General features: G+C 37.9%; 1 protein-coding gene across 1 annotated transcript in view; it reads right to left on the minus strand.

Moving 5' to 3' along the window:
- Window positions 1-1428: 1428 nt before the first annotated feature.
- The window catches only part of LOC107751330 (complexin-1), a 53600-nt gene continuing 30529 nt past the window's right edge, over window positions 1429-24499 (minus strand). Inside the window, exons 3-4 of the mRNA XM_016567011.1 lie at window positions 7922-8097; window positions 1429-1943 (exon numbers count right to left, since the gene is read on the minus strand). Coding sequence (XP_016422497.1) covers window positions 1746-1943; window positions 7922-8097 — 374 coding nt within the window. The 3' untranslated portion in view covers window positions 1429-1745. The remainder of the gene's footprint in view (window positions 1944-7921; window positions 8098-24499) is intronic.

The raw sequence follows: 24499 nt of genomic DNA on the forward strand, positions 1-24499 counted from the left end.
GAAGACAAAGGACATGGCAAAGAGAATGGCCGAAAAGCAGAGAAAAGCATGGACTTTCTGTTCTTCATAAAGAAGGGAGTAGCCTAGGCCATTTCTGAATTTCTGCTCGTTTTGCCGTAAATTACAACAGGCATATTCATTCATAAAGCTGAACGGCAAATTTGGCACATTTGGAATAACAAATAAAAAATAGAACTGTATAATTAAACTAAAATTATTGTTGATATGGTTTTTGTCATCTTCTGATTGGTCAGCTTCAGATGGATCGCCAAATCGTCTCGTTCAACCGCACATATGCCACGAATTTAAACCGACAGCATCCGATTTTTTTCACACGACACAAATTTACTACGATTTTACAAATTCTGACGTAAGCATTACGTTTCGCGCCATTCATAAAAATATGGATTCTGAGGACGAAATAGTTTTCTTTGTGGCAGACAACGAAGACAAAGGCCATGGCAAAGAGAATGGCTGAAAAGCAGAGAAAAGCATGGACTTTCTGTTCTTCATAAAGAACTTGAGGGAGTTGGCCATTTCTGAATTTCTGCTCGTTTTGCCGGAAATACAACAGGCATAGCCTATTCATTCATAAAGCTGAACGGCAAATTTGGCACATTCGGAATAACAAATAAAAAATAGAACTGTATAATTAAACTAAAATTATTATAGACTATATGGTTTTTGTCATCTTCTGATTGGTCAACTTCAGATGGATCGCCAAATCGTCTCGTTCAACCGCACATATGCCACGAATTTAAACCGACAGCATCAGATTTTTTTTGACATGTTTGAAAATTATCGGGAGGACGGGAGGTGCTCGTAACGTCTCGGATCGGCCCGTAATTCTTCTCACACGGTACGAGCCGCGACCATGCGAGCATCTGCGATTTTCTCCCGAGAGAAAAAAATCGCCTGTGAGCTCGTACGACAGCAAAAATCGCACCGTGTACGCCCGCCTTAAAGGAAGATCTACAGAGATGTGAGCAACATGCCATTTAACACTGGTGTCTGTCAGGCAACAAAATCCAAAACCAGAGGTATTGCCATACAGAGTTATTGGATACAGTGTACTAATAAACAAAGAAAAAATGTGAGCATGCTTAGAGGAAAACATCCAGCAAAACAACCAGATCATGTGTGATATCCTACGTTCTCTTCCATATTAGTTTTCAGTCATATTAATCAGATATGATGTGATAATTCATGATGGCAGCAGGAACTGTTTACTATTCTGAAGTATGGATGACAAATTAATCTGTATACAGCATATATGTCTAAGTATACCACATGGGTTCATCAGTAATATCTATAACAGAGCAACAATCAAAAATATGATATGACTGGAGAAATCTCTCCAAGATAAATTTATGGCTTTTACTCATAGTCATTGTTTATATATATATATATATATATAGTTATTTTTTATTTGATATTTACAAACAAAATTAATGAAGCATGGGGAATGTTCTTGCTCCAAGGTCTGGACTCAGGGGGCATTAAATTAGTCTTTAAACAGAGACAGATGTATGCAATGTAACATTTCTAGTGCACACATTGTATTTTTGTCATTCTTTTAATCATAAAATGTCACATATGTATCGCAGTTAAAGACAGATGTTATGGCACATGTTTTGAGTCCAGAGATCTTAGAACAAATGCGAGAGAGGGAACGGGGAAAGAGGAGGTGGATTTCATGACATTAATGATTCCCGTTTTATCACTACTTGTCGTAAGTAACGCTGTTACTTTTTATTGAACATATCTTGAAGCGGGCCTGGGAGAAACTTCATGACGGTGTCCACGATGCTTTCCTCCTCCTCTTCTTCGTCGCCGCAGCCGGCGGGGATGGCTTTCTTGGGACGGGTCAGACTGCCTTCTGACGCCTGCTCCATGGCTGCCTGGGCTTCTGCCTCCTTCTCTTCCTTCTTCTTTATACCATACTGAAAAACACATGGCGGCATGTTAGGTGTATTCACAAGCACATTTCTATGACCATTGTTGTATTTCCTCTGCAAAGACTTGCATGCAGTTTACTAAAATTAAAACTATAAAAAAATGTTGTTAACTGAAATTAAATATATTTTAAAAATATACTATAAACTATAATAGTATCTCCATGATACTAAAATAACCCTGCTTGCATGTGAACTTGTTTAAACTATAATGGAAAAAAAATGAGGGGAAAAAAATTGAAAAATAATCTTTATTTTACTTAAAACTTCAATATATATATATTTTTTTTACAGTGTAGTTTTTTTTTACCTCATGCAAAATTGCTGTTTTCTGCTGTATATTTTTTATAAAAGCAAAAATTTAACTTTGCATTTTAGTTGGATATAGGCTATTGCTATTACTGTTAGATTAGAGCTTATAGATTAATATGGCATTACTTAATATGGTGCTACTTGCAATTGTTTGTGAAATTTACTAGCAAATTCCAAATGAAAATTGTTTCTATATTAAGTTTTTTCCCCTTCAGTGTAGACCCCAGTGTGCCACCGTGATATTGTCTGGGTGTCCAAATGTCTATAAAACTGAAAATGTATGGATACTTTGGTGGCTGGAAAGGACAGGCAGTTTGCTAGATGAATCACTTGCAGGACTGTTTCCTCTTAATTAGCATACAAATGTTTGAGCATTGGAGAATTTTGGCTTTAAATTGGAATGGTGTTGACTATGTCAATAAAACCTTGGGGGACTGCCACTTGGCAAGTCAGTGTAATCATGTGGACCTGACAGTTAGCTTAGTGATTCCAGAAGCTTCATTTAGATCTGAGACACTTTCTCATTTACAAACAAATGCCCTAATTTTAAATGGTGTGCCAAATATTGGCAAGTACTTAGATGACAAATGGTCCATTTCATCCTTCTTTCACCCCCAAAGATTCTGAGGCTTGTTAATTCGTGCCTATTCTGTTTTACCCTTTTGGCTACATTAGAAAGACCATACATTTCTGAAGTAATTTTACATTTAAATTGTGCTCATGCTGTTGATATATAAAAGGTTGGTTAGATTTTTGTAATGTTTTTGAAAGCAGTCTCTTTTACTCACCAAGGCTATATTTATTTGATCAAAATACAGTAAAACAGTAACATTATGAAATATTATTACAATTTAAAATATTTTAAAATGTAATTTTATTCCTGTGATGCAAAGCTGAATTTTTCAGCAGCCATTACTCCAGTCTTTATTGTCATATGATCCTTCCGAAATCATTCTACACTGCTCATTTGGTGCTCAACACGCATTTTGTATATCAATATTAAAAACAATTGTTGTGCTTCTTAATATTTTTTGTGGAAACTGTGATACTTTTTTAGGATTGTTTCTTTGATTAATGAAAAGTTCAAAAGAACAGCATTTGTTTGAAATATAATTTTGATCAATTTAATGCATCCTTGTTGAACAAATATATAAATTTCTTTAAAAAAAAGAAAAATCTTACTGACCTTAAACTTTTGAACGATTGTATACATTGTCATGTATATACTGTATATATTTCTTGTTTTAACTCATACAGTCTGCAAATAGATGATGGGTTCTGTTTACTGTATCACTTGGGTAATCACTATCACATCCTGAGGAATGAGGATGTTTTGTAATGGGATGAAGGGAGATTTATATGAAGTAATGATGTTTAGGGCAAGGCATTACCCCCTTAGGACTCTCAGGACTCTCATTGTGATGTCTTGCCAATAAATGGATTAAACAATAGATGATTTCTACCTCTGTATACTGAGGTCACAAACTAGCTCATGCAATCAGCAGCTGACCTTCCAAACCAGTGGTTCTCAATTCCAGTCCTGGTGCCCCCCACCCCCCTCTGCATATTTTGCATCTCTCTTGTGTAACACACCTGATTCAGATAACCAGCTTGTTAGAAGAGAGCTCCATGCATGAACTGTGTTCTGACTGACAGGATCCCTACACAGTGTTCACTGCTGTCTACTACCTGCACACGGGAAATCCGTTGAAGTTTACTTCACATCGGAACATTCATTCACGGATTTACGCCACTGCCTGCAGAGTCTTCACACACAGGCAAACTTACTAGAGAAGTGTGAAGTGTGACATAATATACCTCTGTAAATAAATACAAATTTAAATTTGTAAATAAATACAATTTAAATTCACGTCTCGCACACGTTAATGCCCTTTGAAGGGAACATATACGCTCCCTTCGAACTGGAATCATGGTGGAATATCCTGTGAAGTCCACTTCCCAGTGCACTATCCATCCACCTTACTACCCACGCTTTGTGCGAATTATGAGTGTAACTTACGTTAAGCTGTAAACAATCAGTGAAAGGCTCGCTCAATGAAAGCAATAATATGTTTTTTTTTTAACTGGGTACGAGATGACATTATTCTACTCGCCCTTCAACCATCAAACATTAAAATGACATTTAAAAGTGTAAAAGCATAAACAAGGTACTTTCAACAGACCATGAATCATCCCAAAAGCGTGATTCTTTCCACAGCAATAACAGACGGGTGAAATATCACTGTAGTAATATATACAGTATCTGTATTATGTAACATACACCGATCAGATATAATATTATGACCACTGACAGTTAAAGTGAATAACACTGATTATCTCTTCATCACGGCACCTGTTAGTGGGTGGGATATATTAGGCAGCAAGTGAACATTTTGTCCTGAAGTTGATGTGTTAGAAGCAGGAAAAAATGGGCAAGTGTAAGGATTTGAGCGAGTTTGACAAGGGCCAAGTTGTGATGGCTAGACGACTGGGTCAGAGCATCTCCAAAGCTGCAGCTCTTGTGGGGTGTTCCCGGTCTGCAGTGGTCAGTATCTATCAAAAGTGGTCCATGGAAGGAACAGTGATGAACTGGCGACAGGGTCATGGGTGGCCAAGGCTCACTGATGCACATGCGGAGCGAAGGCTGGCCCATGTGTTCCAATCCAACAGACGAGCTACTGTAGCTCAAATTGCTGAAGAAGTTAATGCTGGTTCGGATGGAAAGGTGTCAGAATACAAAGTGCATCGCAGTTTGATGCGTACCTGGGGAACACATGGCACCAGGATGCACTATGAGAAGAAGGCAAGCCGGCGGAGGCAGTGTGATGCTTTGGACAATGTTCTGCTGGGAAACCTAGGGTCCTGCCATCCATGTGGATGTTACTTTGACACGTACCACATACCTAAGCATTGTTGCAGACTATGTACACCCTTTCATGGAACGGTATTCCCTGGTGGATGTGGCCTCTTTCAGCAGGATAATGCGCCCTGCCACAAAGCAAAAATGGTTCAGGAATGGGTTGAAGAGCACAACAACGACATTGAGGTGTTGATTTGGCTTCCAAATTCCCCAGATCTCAAGTCAGTCGAGCATCTGTGGGATGTGCTGAACAAACAAGTCCGATCTATGGAGGCCCCACCTCGCAACTTACAGGACTTAAAGGATCTGCTGCTGACATATTGGTGCCAGATACCACAGCACACCTTCAGGGGTCTAGTGGAGTCCATACCTTGACGGGTCAGGGCTGTTTTGGCAGCCAAAGGGAGACCAACACAATATTAGGAAGGTGGTCATAATGTTATGCCTGATCGGTTTACGTTGCCTTAATCAAAAACGTTCATTAACTTCAGAATTGCGTGATACTATTTCAAAGTGATTTACATCATTTTGACAGATAAAAAAATTATATTTACTTATGAAAACAAAAAAAACCCTGGAAAGTGACGTGAGGATTTGAAGAGAAAAACAAGAGATTCTTCATGCATTCCAGTGAATTGTTAATGGGATATATCGTAAATTAAATCGGGAGAACAGATCACAAATGTGCAGTATATGTTGTCCTTTTTCATACTATTACAGCGGAATTCAAAGGGTAAAAAGAAAATAATCATGAGGAAAAGAATGCAGCGACTGAAAAGAGCTCTTGCCATAGATATTCTTGTTATAACATATCACATTAAAATACCAATTGTTACGTTATTTTCATGATGTCTGAAAATAAAACATGAAGGAAAATTGACAGCTCATTCAGTCAAACAGATGGATAAGCTTTATTTGTAGGGCAGCCTTATGATTTGAAATGATTAGTTTCAGTCTTTTTGATTGGAAGTTCCCCAAACCGGATGTGCCACCCATAATTCAAAATGCAGTAGGCTCATCAGGAATAAGGTGGATACGGTCGAATACAACAAATGTCTGGAGTGATAAGAGATGCAAACAAAATGTGGGGGGTTGCAAGGACTGGAATTGAGAACCACTATTCTAAACAATGATTTTCTGCTTTTCTCAAACCATCTATCTACTTGCTATATGTGGATTCCATCACTTATGTACGCATGAAATCTTATTAATGCAGCTTAATCTTAGAAATACTTAAATGGGTTACTTGAAGAGAGTGCTTGGCAAACCCTGAAGTTCAGCCATCATGGATAAGACATAAGGACTACCCCTCAGTATTGCAATCACGTTTTGTACAGAATGTGGAGATGCTGCCTTAATCCTTGTGGTAAATTAGACCCATGGGGTGATGGCTTATTGGAAAAAAGACCTCTCCTTTCAACATGGATTTGCATACAAATGTAGCTGTTTTACTCCAACTCCGTTTGCTCACAAGAGGAGATCATCCTCCATTTTGTGCAGCCATGCGTACAATCTCTGAGACTCAGCGGCCCAAGGTAAATTATCATGATAAATTCGTAAGTGGCAAGTCTGTTAAGCAGAATAATCATTTTCAGCTGTCTTTAATACATCGAATTAACCAAATGTTCTTGATGTCATTTAACAATCACAGTTTTTGACCTGTATATTATTGAAGAATAATTTTTAGGTTTTCTTTAGAGAGAGAGAGAGAGAGAATTTATTTTACTCAAATATAATATATACACACACACATATATATATATATATATATATATATATATATATATATATATATATTATATATTGGTATATATATTGATTAGATTTTAAGTTTTTTTAACATTTTTATTTATTGTTATAGACATTATATACTGTAGATATTATGTGTGTGTGTGTGAATTAATAAACAGTAGTTCATTTACATTTCTATATGAATATAAGTGAAAGCAAATTAATCAAAGAGTCATGGCAATTCTATACATCAACTATTATAGCATGGATCAATGTAATACTGTTTATTGTAATGTACATAATGTAATGAAGTTGTTAAATACCACTGTCTATTATTTGAATAATATTTCCGATTTCATTATCCCTGGGTCCTTCCTTCCATGACACCATTTTCCAATTTTTTATTTTTCTTATTTTTTTTATATTGTCACACAGAAAAGCAGCCATATGGTAGTATGAGTGCAGGGAGTGAAGCATAGTCAATCTCCACAGCCTCCACAGTAATGGAATGCTTGCCAGAGCTAGACTGTTATTTTTCCAGTCCCTCTGGTTCACAGCATGTGCCTCAGGGCCCGTCCATCCCCATACACAGCATACCACTCAACTGCTACAAAGCAGCATTCAGCCTCCCCAAGAGTGAAACAAACGAAGAAAAAAACCCTTAAATAACCTTCACTTTATGTATTTATGTGGTCTGTGGTCATTGTACAAAATTGTTATTAAAAACATTGGTATTATTTTACTATCATTGATGTATTATTATTGTTTTTGTTAATGTTTTGAATTAGATTTTATATAGAATTTATTATAATAATATAATATACTGTAATATAATATTATATAATCTTTTTTATTTATTAGTTATAGTTTAGTTTTAGTTATTTTAAATGAAAATGAGAAAGGCTGCCTTGGCAACTAGCTGAAATCAAATAAGTTTAAGTTTTCTTTTTATGTTATTTCAGTTAATGTTAATGATAATCACCCTGGCCTAGATTATCGTAAGTGATCATATAAACATTTTGACATGTCATAACAGTGAATAATTATTTCACGGTACATTTACCTTGTCCCTGATGCCCTGTCGAACCGATTCCCTCTCTGCTTCCATTTTTGCATACTTTGCTTTCCTCTCCTCCTCTTGTTGCCTGAGGGCTTCCTGTCTTTCTTCCTCCTTTCTGTCGGCATCAGGGTCCTTCTCCTCCTCGCCCCCCAGCATTTTCCCCATGTCTTTGGTCGCCCCTTTGAGAGAAAAAAATTTGAGACTCAGGAACAGAATCTCACTCAACAGAGTCCATGGACTACATACTGGTCACAAAAAGGGACTCCAAACACATTTGGAGGATAACCTCTAACACAAGGTGAACTGAAAAGCGGATAAATTAGTTCTCACTGTCATCCAGTTTCTTTTATAAATATGTCGACTACTCTCTTTGTCGGCAAGACAAGTAGGACAGCCGCCAAGAAAAGGACAATGGGTCACATTGTTATAACAGAAGGACTCCATTAGGGCCATGAGAATACAGGATTTTGACAAAGCAATAATTTCTGATTGCATCCACTGCGCACATTCATCAGTCATCAGATCGCTTGTTAGCACTCCGCAGTGTGACTGTCTGAGACGTTGTGTATCTCTCCACTGTTGGTTCAACCGTATTAATGCAACACAATTTTAGGTTGTGCCAGGCTTACTTTTGTTAATAAGGGAGAAATTAGAATTTAGCAAAAGACAAGTGCTTAAAATCACACATACAATAACCCTTCGTGAGCAGCCAGCTAATGTGGTGCCCCTAAATCAGCTGTGTGTGAACAGACACTCAATATGTCATTAAATCAAGGGAAATAATGCATTAATTTTATACTGAGAGGAACACAAAAAAAGGTCTTAAATCAGAGCAGGAAGTCTTATATTCATAAATTCATGGCATTAAATATTGCATGCACTGCACAAAAAACCTGAATATCTAGCGCCTTGTAGCGTCTGGACCAATCAGACACACCATTTTTCATTAGATTTAACAATTAAAGGCCTCAGATCAGTGACCCGCCTCCAGTCTGTGGTTCTGTTAGATTCTGAGGAGATGTGAGCTAGAACGCTCCTAAGGACACCCTAAGTTTGCGCCATGATTCGCTACAGCCTTATTTTTTTTTAGTTTTCCAATACAACAATCTAAACATCCTTGAATCAAGATACATTAAACTTGATACATCAAGATACTTGAGATGCAAATTAAACATATGAAGTCTTGTTTTGAACAAATTTGAGATCATGTAGACATAAAATTGAACAAAATGAACTGTGTTCATGTTTAGAACAAGAACAAACTTTTGTCAATGGGGTATGAAAACTTGCTTTCCCTTTGAATTAAGTAGATTTTTCTGAGCCCACTGGCAGACATTTGTTCTTGTTTTAATCATACATTCACTTGTATTTAATCATACAATCATATTTTCCCAGCCTCACTAGCTGCTGCCTGTCTGTCAGGAAGCTGTTGATCCACTGACAGATGGAGGTGGGCACGGAGAGCTGAGTTAGTTTAGGCAGGAGGAGGTTTGGGATGATGGTGTTAAAGGCCGAGCTGAAGTCCACGAACAGGATCCTCACATAAGTCCCTGGTCTGTCTAGATGTTGCAGAACATAATGCAGTCCCAAAATTTCTCATAAACCAAGGCTTATTTTATGCCATTTTGCTTCTCAAGTAAATGTATCTTGATTTAAGAATCTTTAGACATTTGCACTTTTTTGCAGTGTGATCAGAAGTACAGTAATTGTTATTTCCGTATGTTTGGGAGCAGAGCTATTGAAGGATTTTTTTTCTTTTTCTTTTTCTTTCTTTCTTTCTTTCTTTCTTTCTTTTTCTTTTTGTAAAATGAATTAAAAAGTAATGGAGATCTGTTGGGAGTTATATTTTCAAACCTTGAAGCATTGCTTATACAAGACATGCCTTTTTAAAACCTGCAGAAACTGTGGATAAAAGTGTCTGCCAAATGTATTACGATCTGATGATACTGTAAAAGGTTTGATTTTAAAATAGATTTTTCCACTACATTTATCTGAAGCAACTTAAATTCCATTTATGCTATATTATATATCATTGCTAATGTCATGCTCTACAGTGTAAGAAAAAAATCCAAAGAAGAAACAGAAAATGTACTGGTAATTTCCTAACAGGACATTATCCGTTAAGTTTATGGTTAAGTTATATATATATATATATATATATATATATATACTATAGGTGACGTTCTAATGAAGTAGCAAAGAGAAAAAATTAGTAACTTTAAAGGGTTCGCCTGTTGTGTCAGGCTGTGAAACAGTTTTGTTTCCAATGATGTCTATAGATATCACCAATATTTTGTGGTCAGTAGTGCTGAGCTCAAATAATAGTACAAATCTAGCCACATTCAAGACCATACTTTTTGTCCCTCTGCCACCTTTGTGTTTGAGTTACTGTAGGCTGACATAGCAGAACAGAAAAGTTATCCAACTTCATGCAATATGTATTCATGTCACGTCAGTTTGTGCTAGGAGACAGAACGGCATGTAAATGCATGAAGGGTTCTGTTTTCAGTCCAGGAGTTTTGTTCTCCCTGAATCAGCAGTTGAGGGCGGCACACTGCCATTCCACCAGTCCATGAGGTCTGCGTTCAACCTGCATGACACATGGTCTCGCATTTACTGCTCTCTAGCAATTGATTTTAATGAGGACTGGGTCGCTCTGACAGCAGAGACGTTTAAAGACTTCAGCCTTCAGTTCTGACGATTCACTTGCCTTTCATCAGCCTGGGCTGTTCGTTCACATCATACGTACATGAGAGTTAGGAGGACCAAGCTTGTCTTTACTCTGGAGAGGGTTACTGAGCACATAGTCATCTGCTTTTTGTCAAGCATTCATGAGAGACCCAGTTTTATGGTTAGTGCCTGCAAGAATCTTAGCGAAAGCTGCTAATAACTTGACAGTAAGAAAGTTAAAGCCACAAAAACAAGATTGTTTTACTGTACTAAACTGACAAGAGTGTTTTACTGTACTAAATTAAGATTGCACATTGCTGGTCTAATAGTGTATAATTCATCTGGCTACATCATTCCATTGTGCATTCCATCAAGCACAATCAAACCTCTACAAATGATTCAGAATGCAGCGGTACGACTGGTCTTCAACGAGCCCAAAAGAGCCCACGTTACACCTCTCTTTATCTCCTTGCACTGGCTACCGGTTGCGGCTCGAATCAAGTTCAAGACATTGATGCTTGCATATAGAACAGCCACAGGCTCAGCACCCGCCTACTTCCACTCCCTACTACGAATCTACATCCCCTCCAGAAGTCTGAGATCCGCTAGTGAGCGACGCCTCGTGGTACCATCACAGAGAGGCTCAAAATCACTTTCCAGAACATTCTCGTTCACCGTTCCTGGCTGGTGGAACGATCTCCCCACCCCTATCCGGAATGCTGAATCCCTGACCATTTTCAAGCGACAGCTGAAAACTCATCTCTTTCGAAGCTACTTGACTTCATCATAAAAAAAAAAAATAAAAAAATAAAAAATTCTCTCTCTTTATCTATTCCTTCTCTTTCTAGCGTGTACTTATTTGAACAATGTCTAAAAACTTGGTATTACAAGCACTTCCTGTATCTGTTTGCCCCTTTTAAGAAGAATCGCTTTATGTATCCCCCAATTGTAAGTCGCTTTGGATAAAAGCGTCTGCTAAATGTCTAAATGTAAATGTAAATGTAAATGTACATAATACCTTTTTGATGTTTATGTTAAAAATATAGTAGCAACAGTTAGGTTATACAGAACTGAACTCAAATATACAATAAAAAAGGTATGTTTTACTGATAAAGTGTTAATATTCTATATAAAGTAATAACATTTATTTTGTACTAACATACTGTATTTATCATGTGTCTCTTTTATTATGTATTATTATGGTGGTTATCAGTACATTATACCCTTTTCAGATACATCTTTTGGTAAAAAAGACTGCAATCAACTGCAAACTCGCTTTCAGTCTGACTTCATCTGTTATAGAACACCCACTTTTCAGTTTCAATTCATTTTTGATGAATCCAAGTTCAGCCCTACTTTTAGTTCTCAAAACATCTTGTTTTTGAAAGTAAAATGCACTGTAAACGGCATTGGTTGATTTTAAATTTAGCTGCATGTTGTGAGGTCAGAACATACATATATATCACAGACTGATTGACATTTCAGTGTGACTCACTTCAGTCGCACTGTAATTCCGACTAAATGAAACAATGATCCGAACTCGTATGACACTGGAGCCCACCATTCAGCTTTAGCATAATCAATAGGTTAGTACGAGGCAGAATTGTACAACTTTATGTGCTTGAGCAAAGCATGCCCATAAGGACTGTAGGCTTACTACTGCTCTGAAATTTACTTCTGGTAGGAAAATGAGAGGAATTTCGCACTGTAATTTCTGACTAAATGAAACAATGATCCGAACTCGTATGACACTGGAGCCCACCATTCAGCTTTAGCATAATCAATAGGTTAGTACGAGGCAGAATTGTACAACTTTATGTGCTTGAGCAAAGCATGCCCATAAGGACTGTAGGCTTACTACTGCTCTGAAATTTACTTCTGGTAGGAAAATGAGAGGAATCCATTGATTTTAGAACAGTTGATTTGGGGTTTTAATTTTTGGGTTGGATTAACCTATGAAAAGTGACTCAGAGGTGACTGAATTGAAACTACCCACTAAGGCATCCATGCAAATGATTAGCTGACATAACTGAAAACTTGCTGAAACCGAGAGATTCTGTAGAGAGCTGTCATCCTGAATTACCAGTCAAGTACAGAGTATATCCCTGTACAGAACAGCTTTAGCAAACTCGAGTTTTGAAATGAGAATAGCTGGTGTGTATTCACAGAAAATATCTGCAGTGGGTGAATGTCTTGAAGGTACAAATAGTGCTTCTCTGCAAAGTATATTTTGCTTCAAAATCGCTCTTTTGAATTGCTCAGAATGGTCTGTATTTGTATCATTTCAGTGTTGGAGAGAATAAAGTATAATGCATGATATTTGAGGATTCAGTTTTGCATGGCACTCTCTTAAATGGGCCAAACCAAAGACATTTTATAAATTCTGTGGCTATATTATAAATATTTTTTGAAGGGAGAATCTGTAACCCATTTTACGTACTGTACTTCTGTAATCTGACATATTTCTAAATGCAAGACGATATTCAACAAGTAAAAACTCCAGGGTAAAGGCCCATTCACATGAAGGATGATAACTATAAATATAAAGTTTTTATAATCAATCTCATTCTTTGAGAAGAGTGAAGTCCACACTACGACTTTAGCACTAATGACATAGAGGTATGATATTGTTGGAATCACTTTCAATAAGATTTTCTTCCAGCTGATGAACAATATACAGGCAACATTGACAGCCAGTCAGAATCTTATGAAAGCTTGTCTCCACCATGGGATAAAAAAAATACTTTTTTCTTACAATTCTAAGAAGAAAAGTTAAAATTATGAGATATAAACTCACAATTGTGAGATAGAAGTAAGAATTATCAGATAAAAAGTTATTATCTTTTAAATTCTTAATTCATTGCGGGGGAAAAAACAGAATTGTGAAATTTGAAGTTAGAATTCTGAGAAAAAAAGTTAGAATTTTCAAGATGTAAACTCAGACCTTTGGGATGTAAATATATTTTTCTTTTTGACTTCTTTCTGACTCTTTTCTCAGAATTGCAAGAAAAAAAGTTCACATTATAAGATAAAATGTTGCAATTACCTTTTTTTACTGTTTTATTTTATCCCATGGCGGAAACGGGCTTCCACAGAATCCATCCTCGTCAGTTGGAGTGGAAATTAATACAGTTATTGTTATGATTATCTTTATAGTCATCATTCTTAGTATGATGAGCCTTAAGACTTGATTATATCCACTGGGAATTTATTTTAAGACTATACTAAATCTAAATAAAAACACAAATACTCAAAAATGGATTATAACTTTGGTTGGACCATATGCTCTAACCAAAGAAATTTGAAGGAAAGACATACACAACTACATCATCTCAACTTCCAGTCCAATTAATATTAACCATTTTTCCCCCCAAAGTTTTTGAAGATCACAGGCAAAAGCCATCACTCTGTCTTCCTGTTTGAACTCTAGTGCTTTTCATTGTCTGTTTTTAATTAGAGCTGTTTTCACTGGCTTGGCACTGGCTCTTGTCTCAGCTCCTCTGCAGCATGTGCTGTTAATCTGTGCTCCTGAGGCTAATTAGCTCATCTGATCGTGACAAAGTCACCGCGTGACATACATACTCTTTACGGCGTCTCTGTGCAGCATAGCGCTATCTACTGCTCAGCCACTCATGTAGACCAGACCTGAGTCCCCGAAGTAAATCTCTTCATAACAAGCAGCTAACCATGCTAAAGCTACACTGTTCAAGGGTCTCCTCTTTCAGAATCAGAATCAGAATCAGAATGAGCTTTATTGCCAGGTATGTTTTCACATACGAGGAATTTGTTTTCATGACGTCTGTCTAGATGTTGCAGAACATAATGCAGTCCCATGTTTACTGCATCGTCCACAGACCTGTTTGCTCTGTAGGCAAACTGAAGAGGATCCAGCAAGGGTCCAGTGATGTCCTTCAGGTGGGCCAGCACCAGTTTTTCAAAAGACTTCATGACCACAGACGTTAGAGCCACAGGTCTGTAGTCAATAATGTCCCGTAATTTTGGGTTTCTTTGGGACGGGGATGATGGTGGAGCGTTTGAAGCATGAAGGGACTTCGCACAGCTCCAGTGATCTGTTGAAGATCTGTGTGAAGATGGGGGCCAGCTGGTCAGCACAGGATTTCAGACAGACTGGTGTAACACAGTCTGGGCCTGGTGCTTTTTTCCTTTTCTGCTTCCGGAAGACCTGGCGCACCTCGTCTTCACTGATCTGAATTGCAGGTGTGGGGGAGAGGGGGGTTGCTGGAGGTGTGAATGGTTGTGTGGAGAGGTGTTCAGGGCGGGTGTGGGGTGTTTTTTCAAACCTGCAGTAGAACTCGTTCAGATCGTCTGCCAGTTGTTGATTCTCCGCAGTGCTGGGGGATGGTGTCTTGTAGTTGGTGATTTCTTTCAGACTTTTCCACACTGATGCTGAGTCGCTGGAAGTGAACTGAGTCCTTATTTTTTCTGAATAATTCCTCTTTGCCACTCTGATCTTCTTTTCCAGTGTGTATTTAGCCTGTTTATACAAGACATTATTCCCCTTCCTGTGAGCATCTTCTTTGGCCTGACGGAGCTGTCTGAGTTTTGCTGTGAACCATGGTTTGTCGTTGTTGTAAGTTAGATGAGTCCTGGTAGGAATGCATATGTCTTCACAGAAACTGATATAAGATGTTACAGTCTCTGTGAGCTTGTCCAGATCGGTGGCATCAGCTTCAAAAACGCTCCAATCAGTGAGGTCAAAACAAGCTTTTAAATCCTGCTCTGCTTCATTAGTCCATCTTTTTACAGTCCTTAATGCAGGTTTAGCTGATTTCAGTTTCTGCCTGTAGGTCGGTATAAGATGAACCAAACAGTGATCAGAGAGCCCCAAAGCTGCCCGTGGAACAGAGTGATATGCATTCTTTATTGTGGTATAACAGTGATCCAATATATTACTGTCTCTGGTGGGACATGTGATGTGCTGTCTGTATTTTGTCATCGTACGTCTGTCGGCCCGGGAGGCACTGAACAATTTAAAAGACGCCAAAGTGATGCTTGAATTTTGAAAATGGTACAGTCACATGGGCTGTAAATGGACTGTGTTACATAAAAATAGTCTGTTTGCGCAAGTATGTGTCTATTATAGTGGAAAAAGTGATGGAGATGGCATACTTGACAGGTGGCATATCCTCATACCTTTGTGTGGTTGTCAGTGTGTGTCTATGTGAGAGTGTATCCTTACTGTGAGAGGAAGTGTGGGTAGATGAGAACAAAATGTGCCTCTCTTTACCCGAGTGCCTGTGTAGAAAAGGAAAACGTAGCCGTAGGGCCGTGTGTTTGAAATGTGTCAGCTGGTGGAGATTTTGCTAAACCATCTATCTATCTATCTATCTATCTATCATCTCCTGGGGGGTGTGTGTATACACATACACACCAAGATATGTATAAAATCATATCTTTTAATTTGCCCTTAAAAGAGAAAATTTTACGGTTTATAATAGAGAACCTTTTATGTGTAAATTTTTTAATTCACTAAATAAATAAAAAAATAGACATTTCCACGTGAATAATTATAAACCATTTTTTCTTTGAACGGTCCTCAAAAATAATAATATATTATGTTTTCAACTCTTATTGTGCATAAATGTATCCCAACTATACTTTTCAAGGTTATTTTTCTCTCTGTGGATGTGTGTATCTGTGCCTGGTTGTGTGAAGGTCATCTGCACACTGAAGGACTGTGAGAGGGGTGACCAAGTCCCCTGTGGAGCCCGGGCACATGGAGAGAGCGCAAACTCAAGGACTCTGTGTTCCTTTCTTGCTCCATCTGTCTTTATCTCGCACCTGCTAAACAGCGTGAGCCCAGCAGCACACCCTCCTCCCGGATCAGATCAGATACCACACTGGACACCCACAAACACTGTCTCTTCCACAGTGCCACACACCAGAGAGGGCATGACCTCTCCACTACTCTCCATATGTTACCGGTAATCACGTGTCTCATGTGACGTATTTAATCCATCCCAATTAAATGATGATTTATGGTGAGGCTGTCCTTGATTATCTCCATAACTCCAAAATAATGAATATTATAATAACCATAAATAAAACAAAAAACCATTGCCCCTACACCCCCCGTTGAATTTTATTTATTTATTTTTCTTTTCTTTTCTTTAGCGTTTTAAAACTTACCAGGGAAGGGATTTGGGGGGTATAGTGACTATGTAGGGTAGATGGCAGGCAGTAATGGGATTTACTGGTTGTTTTGCGTGTTATATGATCACAATACGCAAATGTCATTGTTGTTTAGTCTTTGATCATAAAAAGTTTCATGCTCTCCAGAAATCTTGCAGATTGTGTTGGACAGTTTTTCTTTTCTCTCTTTTTTTTTTTTTGCTTATTATATATACCCTCACAATTTCCCAGTACTGAGGAAACCAAAAAGAGAAGAGCAGTGAGCAACCAGCTTCACCGGTATGATATGTGTCTTTCAGGAGAGGTCGAGTAAACTAAGAACTGTGCAAACGCCTAGAGCCAAAATGGGAGGATTTGGCCAGTATTCCATGCTTTAATAAGAGGTGGATTCATTCATTTATTTATTTATTTATTTATTTTTTAGGGACTGGTTTAAAGTAAGTGAGGTGTATCTCCTAAATCTCCCAAGAATAGATAGGAGAAGGTGTCAGGAGTGCTATCACGAAAGCCTTTTATCACCCTTTCTCTGCCATTATCTTCCCTAATCAGCATGTAAAGCGTCAGGAAATGGGACTGATTGTGCAGGGCTGGACTGATCCATCACGGGTCTGGGACATTTTACAGGACACCGTCTATCTGCAGAAGTTTAGCAGTCATTGTGGCCATTAATTCATGATACATGACAATCTGTAAGGAAATCGAAGGAAAAGGACTTATCTATCTATCTATCTATCTATCTATCTGTCTATCTGTCTGTCTGTCTGTCTGTCTATCTATCTATCTATCTATCTATATATATATCTATCGCTCTATCATTCTATCGTTCTTTCTAATGCCATCTGAATTTGCTTCTCTCGTGCAGATCCTCCCTCCTTAGTCGTGCGTGCTGGAAGTACTGCAGTCCTGGGCAGCTCAGCATGCTGATCTTGGTGGGCTGCCAGAAATCGTGTACGACTGCAGCCGCCTCTCTCACACTCTATTACTTTCATCTTGCTGGGTACAGAGTTATGTCAGGAAGGCGAGAGCGCCTCGTCCCTCAGTGCTGAGAAACAGACAGAGCCCACTCCACAAAATCTTAACCTGGGGCGAAAGGATTATTCGAATGAAATTCAAAGTGCTGCCAACGTTGCCCAATGATTGCCCCTCTCCACAGATGCCATTTCACGCGTAAAGGCTCAGCATAGGGAAATGAGAGGGAAGGAAGTGCAGAGAGAGGATTGCTTTTGGGGACTGGAGTCCATGGGAGTTCTATCGTTCTTTCTAATGCCATCTGAATTTGCTTCTCTCGTGCAGATCCTCCACCTTTAGTCGTGCGTGCTGGAAGTACTGCAGTCCTGGGCAGCTCAGCATGCTGATCTTGGTGGGCTGCCAGAAATCGTGTACGACTGCAGCCGCCTCTCTCACACTCTATTACTTTCATCTTGCTGGGTACAGAGTTATGTCAGGAAGGCGAGAGCGCCTCGTCCCTCAGTGCTGAGAAACAGACAGAGCCCACTCCACAAAATCTTAACCTGGGGCGAAAGGATTATTCGAATGAAATTCAAAGTGCTGCCAACGTTGCCCAATGATTGCCCCTCTCCACAGATGCCATTTCACGCGTAAAGGCTCAGCATAGGGAAATGAGAGGGAAGGAAGTGCAGAGAGAGGATTGCTTTTGGGGACTGGAGTCCATGGGAGATTTAATCTTCAGCTGAAGGATTCAGAGATGCTACTTTGTCTCTGTAATGGAAGCCTGATCAGTAGAGCTTATGTTCTTGTAACTTTGAAGATTCTTTCAAGGGTCTATGATGAACTTATGTAATAGAATCTAGTGTGGTAACCTTGCATACCAATTACCAAGGATCTCAATGACAGCTCCTGCCTAGTGTCCTCTGCTCTGGTGTCTAAAGACATCAGGGAATATTTCATAGGGAATTATTTTTAAATTCAAAGGGTTAAAAATAGTTTTCCTTTTTCTGTTGGTATGCTCAGAAAATGATGGAGGATATATACGCCCTGAAAGAGTGCAGAACAAGATTAATGGGGAGAAAAAAATCACATTCTAGAGTTTCTAGGTCTTGAAATTCAATGTAAAAGACTTGCTTCTCTCACAAGGATGTTGTAAGAATGGATCCTACACACTGATGTTTAGGAACTAAAGTAATGCATCACCTAAAAGCATCTCGAAAAACTTTGAAAATGCAAATGCAAAAAAAAAAAAAAAAAAGAGAGAGAAAATTATGAGATGGCACCCACATTCTTATTTAGTAAAGCACGTAGGATTTCAGTACAGTATTTTGCCTTGGACATGCCAAATGCTTGTGGAGTTGTTTAATTATGCTGTTTTCTTTCACGTTTCTGTCATTTGTGACCTTAACAATTTTCATGAAATTCTCTTTTATTAACATTTATAGTGCAGTCAAACATGTTTTAAGGGTTTAACTGAAGAAACTAACAAAAGCACCTATCCAATATATATATATCATGCAAATGAACTATAATGAGATAAGTCTAATTTCATTTGCATATCAGATGCAGCTACACATGCCCCTAATTGTGGATTCGGCAGCCAATTAAAAACGCTTCTCTGGCAGGGTCACAGAGATGGAGCTGGTTATTAACACCTACTCTAACACATTTACACATTAGCATTCAACTAACCAGCAACTGGTCTAGACTCACTTACAAATTACATACTGCATGTTTGCATTGTGTGCTCTCTTAATTGTCCTTGTCTCACACAATTAGGACTTTTCTTTGGGCCGGCTAATTGGTATTAAGGCTTTTAAGTCTGAAGGGTTTAAGTTGGTTTTTTAACTTTCTTTTCAAACTTCTTATTTCCGCTGCTGGTAAAGTGTTAATAGGATGTCTTTTCAAAGAGTGCAAAGACAAGTTTGGAAATATCAAAACAGCTATTCGTTTGTGTTGTGTGTACTGTGGTGTGAGTGTTCATGTGTGATTGCGTCTTCTAGTGTGGTGCGCCGTCACCTAACACACTGTGAGAATAGATTCAGACGTGCAAATTAACACATACCTGTGCACTGCACTGTGTGCCTGCGCTTCATCTGCTGTACATCTCTTGTACTTGCACATATATGCTGTAAAATATACCTCCATGTTTAACTGCTGATATTTTAGAGTAGCTTTTAATTAGGATGTTTTATACTGAAAGACAACAGGGGCAACCAACAGGGTGGTGTTAAAAGCACAGCGACAGGGTTTATGTCACACTTCAACTCTGCTCAAATAAAACTACTGGTGCGTTCATTTTTCGTTAATTTAACACATTTAAGTAAAAACAAAACAGCATATACATCATAGTGCCATCAAAATGATAGTTTTATTGTTTCATGGCACCCTTTCACAGCTCATTAGACTTGCTCCAGCTCTCAGTTATGTTCGTCTCAAATGCTTCTTCTAAAGTTTCTTAGGAGTGATAAAAATAAGTATATAAAAAACAAATAAAAAGTATAAAATTATTCTTTTGCTATGTAAAATTTTATACTAAAGCAATAAGCCCCAAGAAGCCGTGGTTTACAGTGAATTTATATTTGAATTCATTTGTAAACCACGGCTTCACGTGGCTTATTGCTTTTATAAAACGGTTATTCCATATATGTAGTAAGGTTTCACAAAATAAAACAGCAAATAAAGTGTAATGATATTAATAAAAACAGTATTCTTCCACCAAACAATGTAGTTCCTCAGAAACAAATGTGGTTGCCAATCAACACTCAAACTAAACAAAGGTGTATGTTTGTAGAGTAAAGCCCCGTTCACACCAAGGATGATAACTATAAAGATAACGATAAAGATATAAGTTAGTTCTAAAAATCATTCTCAATATTAAAGAATAGCAGAGTCCACACCACAAATATAACGATAAAGACAAAGAGAAACGATATCGTTGGAATCACTTTCCAAAACAATTTTTCTCCATCTGATGAACGCTAAAAAATTGACAGCCAATCAGAATCCATCCTGCTGTAACGAGCTCAAGAATTTAAAGTGGCAGACGCATGTGCGCTTAGAATAAACAGACAATATCGTTCACTGGTGTGGATGCTAATATCGTTATCTTTATAGTTATCTTTATAGTTATCATTCTTGTGTGAATGGGGCTTAATTTACAACAGCTTCGAACGTGGCTCAACCGATCAGAATCAAGGACCGGAACTATCCATTTTATAATATACTATAAATAAATATGAATAGTAACTCCGATCATATGGAACAGTTTGAGGAGAAATGGATTATATACAATTTATATAGAGTTTATATAGAATCTCATTGCTGAAAATTGGGATAAGCTGTGTCTCAATTCAGGGGCTGCATCTTTTGAAGAATGCAAACTTCAAAGGGCACATCTTCGAAGGCGGATAAGGTCGAACTGAGCATTGTTAAATGGGATGGTATAGCCCAGTGGTTCCCAACCCTGGTCCTTGAGGCACCCCAACACTGCACATTTTGCATGTCTCCTTTCTATGATGCACCAATTTCAGGTCTTGGAGTCTCTACTAATGAGCTGATGACCTGAATCAGGTGTGTTTGATTAAGGAGAAATGCAAAACGTGCAGTGTTGGGGTGCCTCCAGGACCAGGGTTGGGAACCACAGGTCTAGCCTATGGAAGGTTGCTCTTGTTGCCTAGCAACTGTGACAGCTGCCACTGACAGTTAAGTTTGTAGTGGACTTTTTTGAAAGTTATATTCAAATGCCTGAAAATAAAACAGGGCTCACAACCTGTCTAAATATGCTTTATTGGTCCATTTATGTACATAATAAAAAGTGATCTGTAAAATTGGATCTTAGTAAGTTGCCCAATTTTTTTGTTTTATATATATAAGAGTGTGTTGAAACCCAGTACTTACATTTAGAAGTGTAATCTGGCATTTTCTCTCTCTTGCTTTCTCTTCCTTTTTTTTTATTTCTCTTATTAGCTCTTATTTCTACCCTGGATCATAATAGTGTGTAGTATTAACCTGTGGTTTCTAAATTATGACAATTTGTACAGGGGAAATTGCTTGTTTTATTATAGAGGGAGTTTCACTTTTGTGCTTTGAGGAATAAAAAGTAAAGGGAGGGGAACAGGTGGTACAGAAGCACCATATTTATCATTGTGCATTAGCAAATTTATTTACTAAGAAATAACACTAAATCAGTTTTGTTTTAAACAATTCTAGCTCTGGCCTCTGGGAGCGGGGGCATTACATTTTGCAATGGTTCTGGATTTTTTTATTTTTTTTTAAAATAATTTTTTATTTAAGTTAACTGCAATATTAAACTAGCGCTGCTTGTCACATGTCAGTAATAGGCAGGAGTGACTGATAGCTCATTACTGGGCTTGGTAAATGTCAAAATAGGTTGAATAAGATCAGCCTTAAGGTCCACTGACAGACACAGATAAAGGTCACAGAGAAAGGTCAGACTCAATGATTTGCCATTAGGACAGATTTACTGGAGCCCTCAAGAAACCAACACCATGGTGCTAATATTAAAGGAAAAATACTAGACTCTGCTTCTGCTCTGTGTGAATCCAGGCATAACACACACACACACACACACACACACACACTCATACAAACACTAACAATTAAACATACATTGTTTCAGCAATGGTAATAAGCGTGCAGCAAATGAAGACTTTTGCTTAAATCTCCTGCCTTTTTTTTTTTTTATGAAAATCCTACATTTCAAAAATGATTTTCTAGTATTTATTTTGTCAGTAAAATATCTAAACAGTCTTAAATCAAGATGCATTTACTTGAAAATATTTAATTATTTAAACATTTAATTAATGATAATTAAATGATTTTATGCTTAAAACAAGAACAAATATCTGGCAATGAGATCAAAATTGTCTTCCTTTTGAATTAATTTTATTTTTCCTATAGCAGACTTTTTTTCTTAAGTATAAACTTAATTAATTTTGATAATTTTTCCACAAAACAAAACAAGAGAAGAAAAAAACTTTTATTCTCAAGTACATCTATCTTAACTGAAAACAAATCTTTAGATATTTGTATTGTAAAACAAGTCAAATAATAAAACTAAGAAATAAGCAAGTATTTTTTTTCAGTGTAGTAATCTCACATGTTTGAGAGGGGAGGCATTATAATAAACGGTATCAGCCTGGCTCATGAATATTAATTAGGTGACATAATGTTCACCAAGTAGTCCTGGTTTGCTAATACATAGGAAGAAGATCTTAATAATGTCTCATAATTTGCTCAGACTTCCTCTGAAATCAAAATCCAGAGATTCGATATAAGCTCAAATATTTCTGAGCATAGCTTTTCCGATTGTTTTAAAAGCTCTTTTCTCCTTTTTTACGTCAACAATTGTCTTTTTTAGGAATCAGAATCAGAAAGAGCTTTATTGCCAGGTATGTTAACACATACGAGGAATTTGTTTTGGTGACAGAAGCTTCCACAGCACAAACAGAATGACAGTGACAAAACAAGATAATAAAAAGATAAAAAGATAAAAAATAGGATAAGCAAATATGAAATAACAATATACAAAAAAAAAAAACCACAATATACAAAGTAGACAGTAGATGGTATGTGTGTGTACAGGTGTGTTATGTACAAATGCAAGGAAATGTAAAAATAGGTATGTGCGTGTTAGTGTTGTGTATTACATGTTTATAGCCAAGTTAGCTGTTCATGAGATGGATTGCCTGAGGAAAGAAATGGATCTTATGCCTGGCCCTTCTGGTGCTCAGTGCTCTGTAGCGCTGACCAAACGGCAATAGTTCAAAGAGGAAGTGGCCTGGGTGGGAGGGGTCCAGAATGATTTTGCCAGCTCTTTTACTCTTGATGAATGCAGTTCTTGGAGAGTGGGCAGGGTTGTGCCAGTGATTCACTCAGCAGTCCGGACTATCCGCTGCAATCTTCTAAGGTCTGATTTGGTAGCTGAGCTGAACCATACAGTTATAGAAGTGCATAGGACAGATTCAATGACTGCAGAGTAGAATTGTATCAGCAGCTCCTGTGGCAGGTTGAACTTCCTCAGCTGGCGAAGGAAGTACAGTCTCTGCTGGGCCTTCTTGACAATGGAGTCCATGTGGAACTCCCTCTTCAGGTCCTGGGAAATGGTGGTGCTTATTTATTCGGGAGAGCAGAAGAAGTTTGCCCATTTTGTTGGGTAGAGAACGGAGATTTATTAGATAGATAGGCAGCGCCGTTCTAAAGCCGCGCTGTCGGAGCTTGACGATCGCGTTGGTTCGCCTCCCATGCATGCACGTCTTAAAGGTCCCATATTGTCAAAACTGAAATTTCCTGTTTTTTTTGTTTGAACTGTGCTGCTTTTCCGCCAACTACAATGTTCAGCAAAACGTCTGAGTAATCAAAACCAATAGAAGATTGTGTGGTGTGTACTGCCCGAATGTTCAGCAGTTCATCTCTGGTGAAACTTATTGTGTTTGAAAAACAACAGACAGGAAAAACTAACAAAAACATTAAAGGGGTCATCGGATGCCCATTTTCCACGAGTTGATATGATTCTTTAGGGTCTTAATGAAAAGTCTGTAAAATAGTTTGGTTAAAATTTCTCAATGGTAGTGTAAAAAACACCTTTTTTACCCTGTCTAAAACAGCTCTTTTTTAGATCAAGCCGTTTTTGTAGCATTTTCCTTTAAATGTTAATGAGCTCTGCTGACCCCGCCCCTCTCTTCCGAGCTGCTCTCTGAGGGACTGTTTACTTTAGCCGCATTCATCGTGAAACTTGCTAATTAGCACATTATTAGGAAAGGCGATTTGCAAAGATTCATTTACAAA

The sequence above is a fragment of the Sinocyclocheilus rhinocerous genome, unplaced genomic scaffold, assembly GCF_001515625.1.
Source record: "Sinocyclocheilus rhinocerous isolate Xijiao unplaced genomic scaffold, SAMN03320098_v1.1 scaffold1233, whole genome shotgun sequence".
NCBI classification, from domain to species: domain Eukaryota; kingdom Metazoa; phylum Chordata; class Actinopteri; order Cypriniformes; family Cyprinidae; genus Sinocyclocheilus; species Sinocyclocheilus rhinocerous.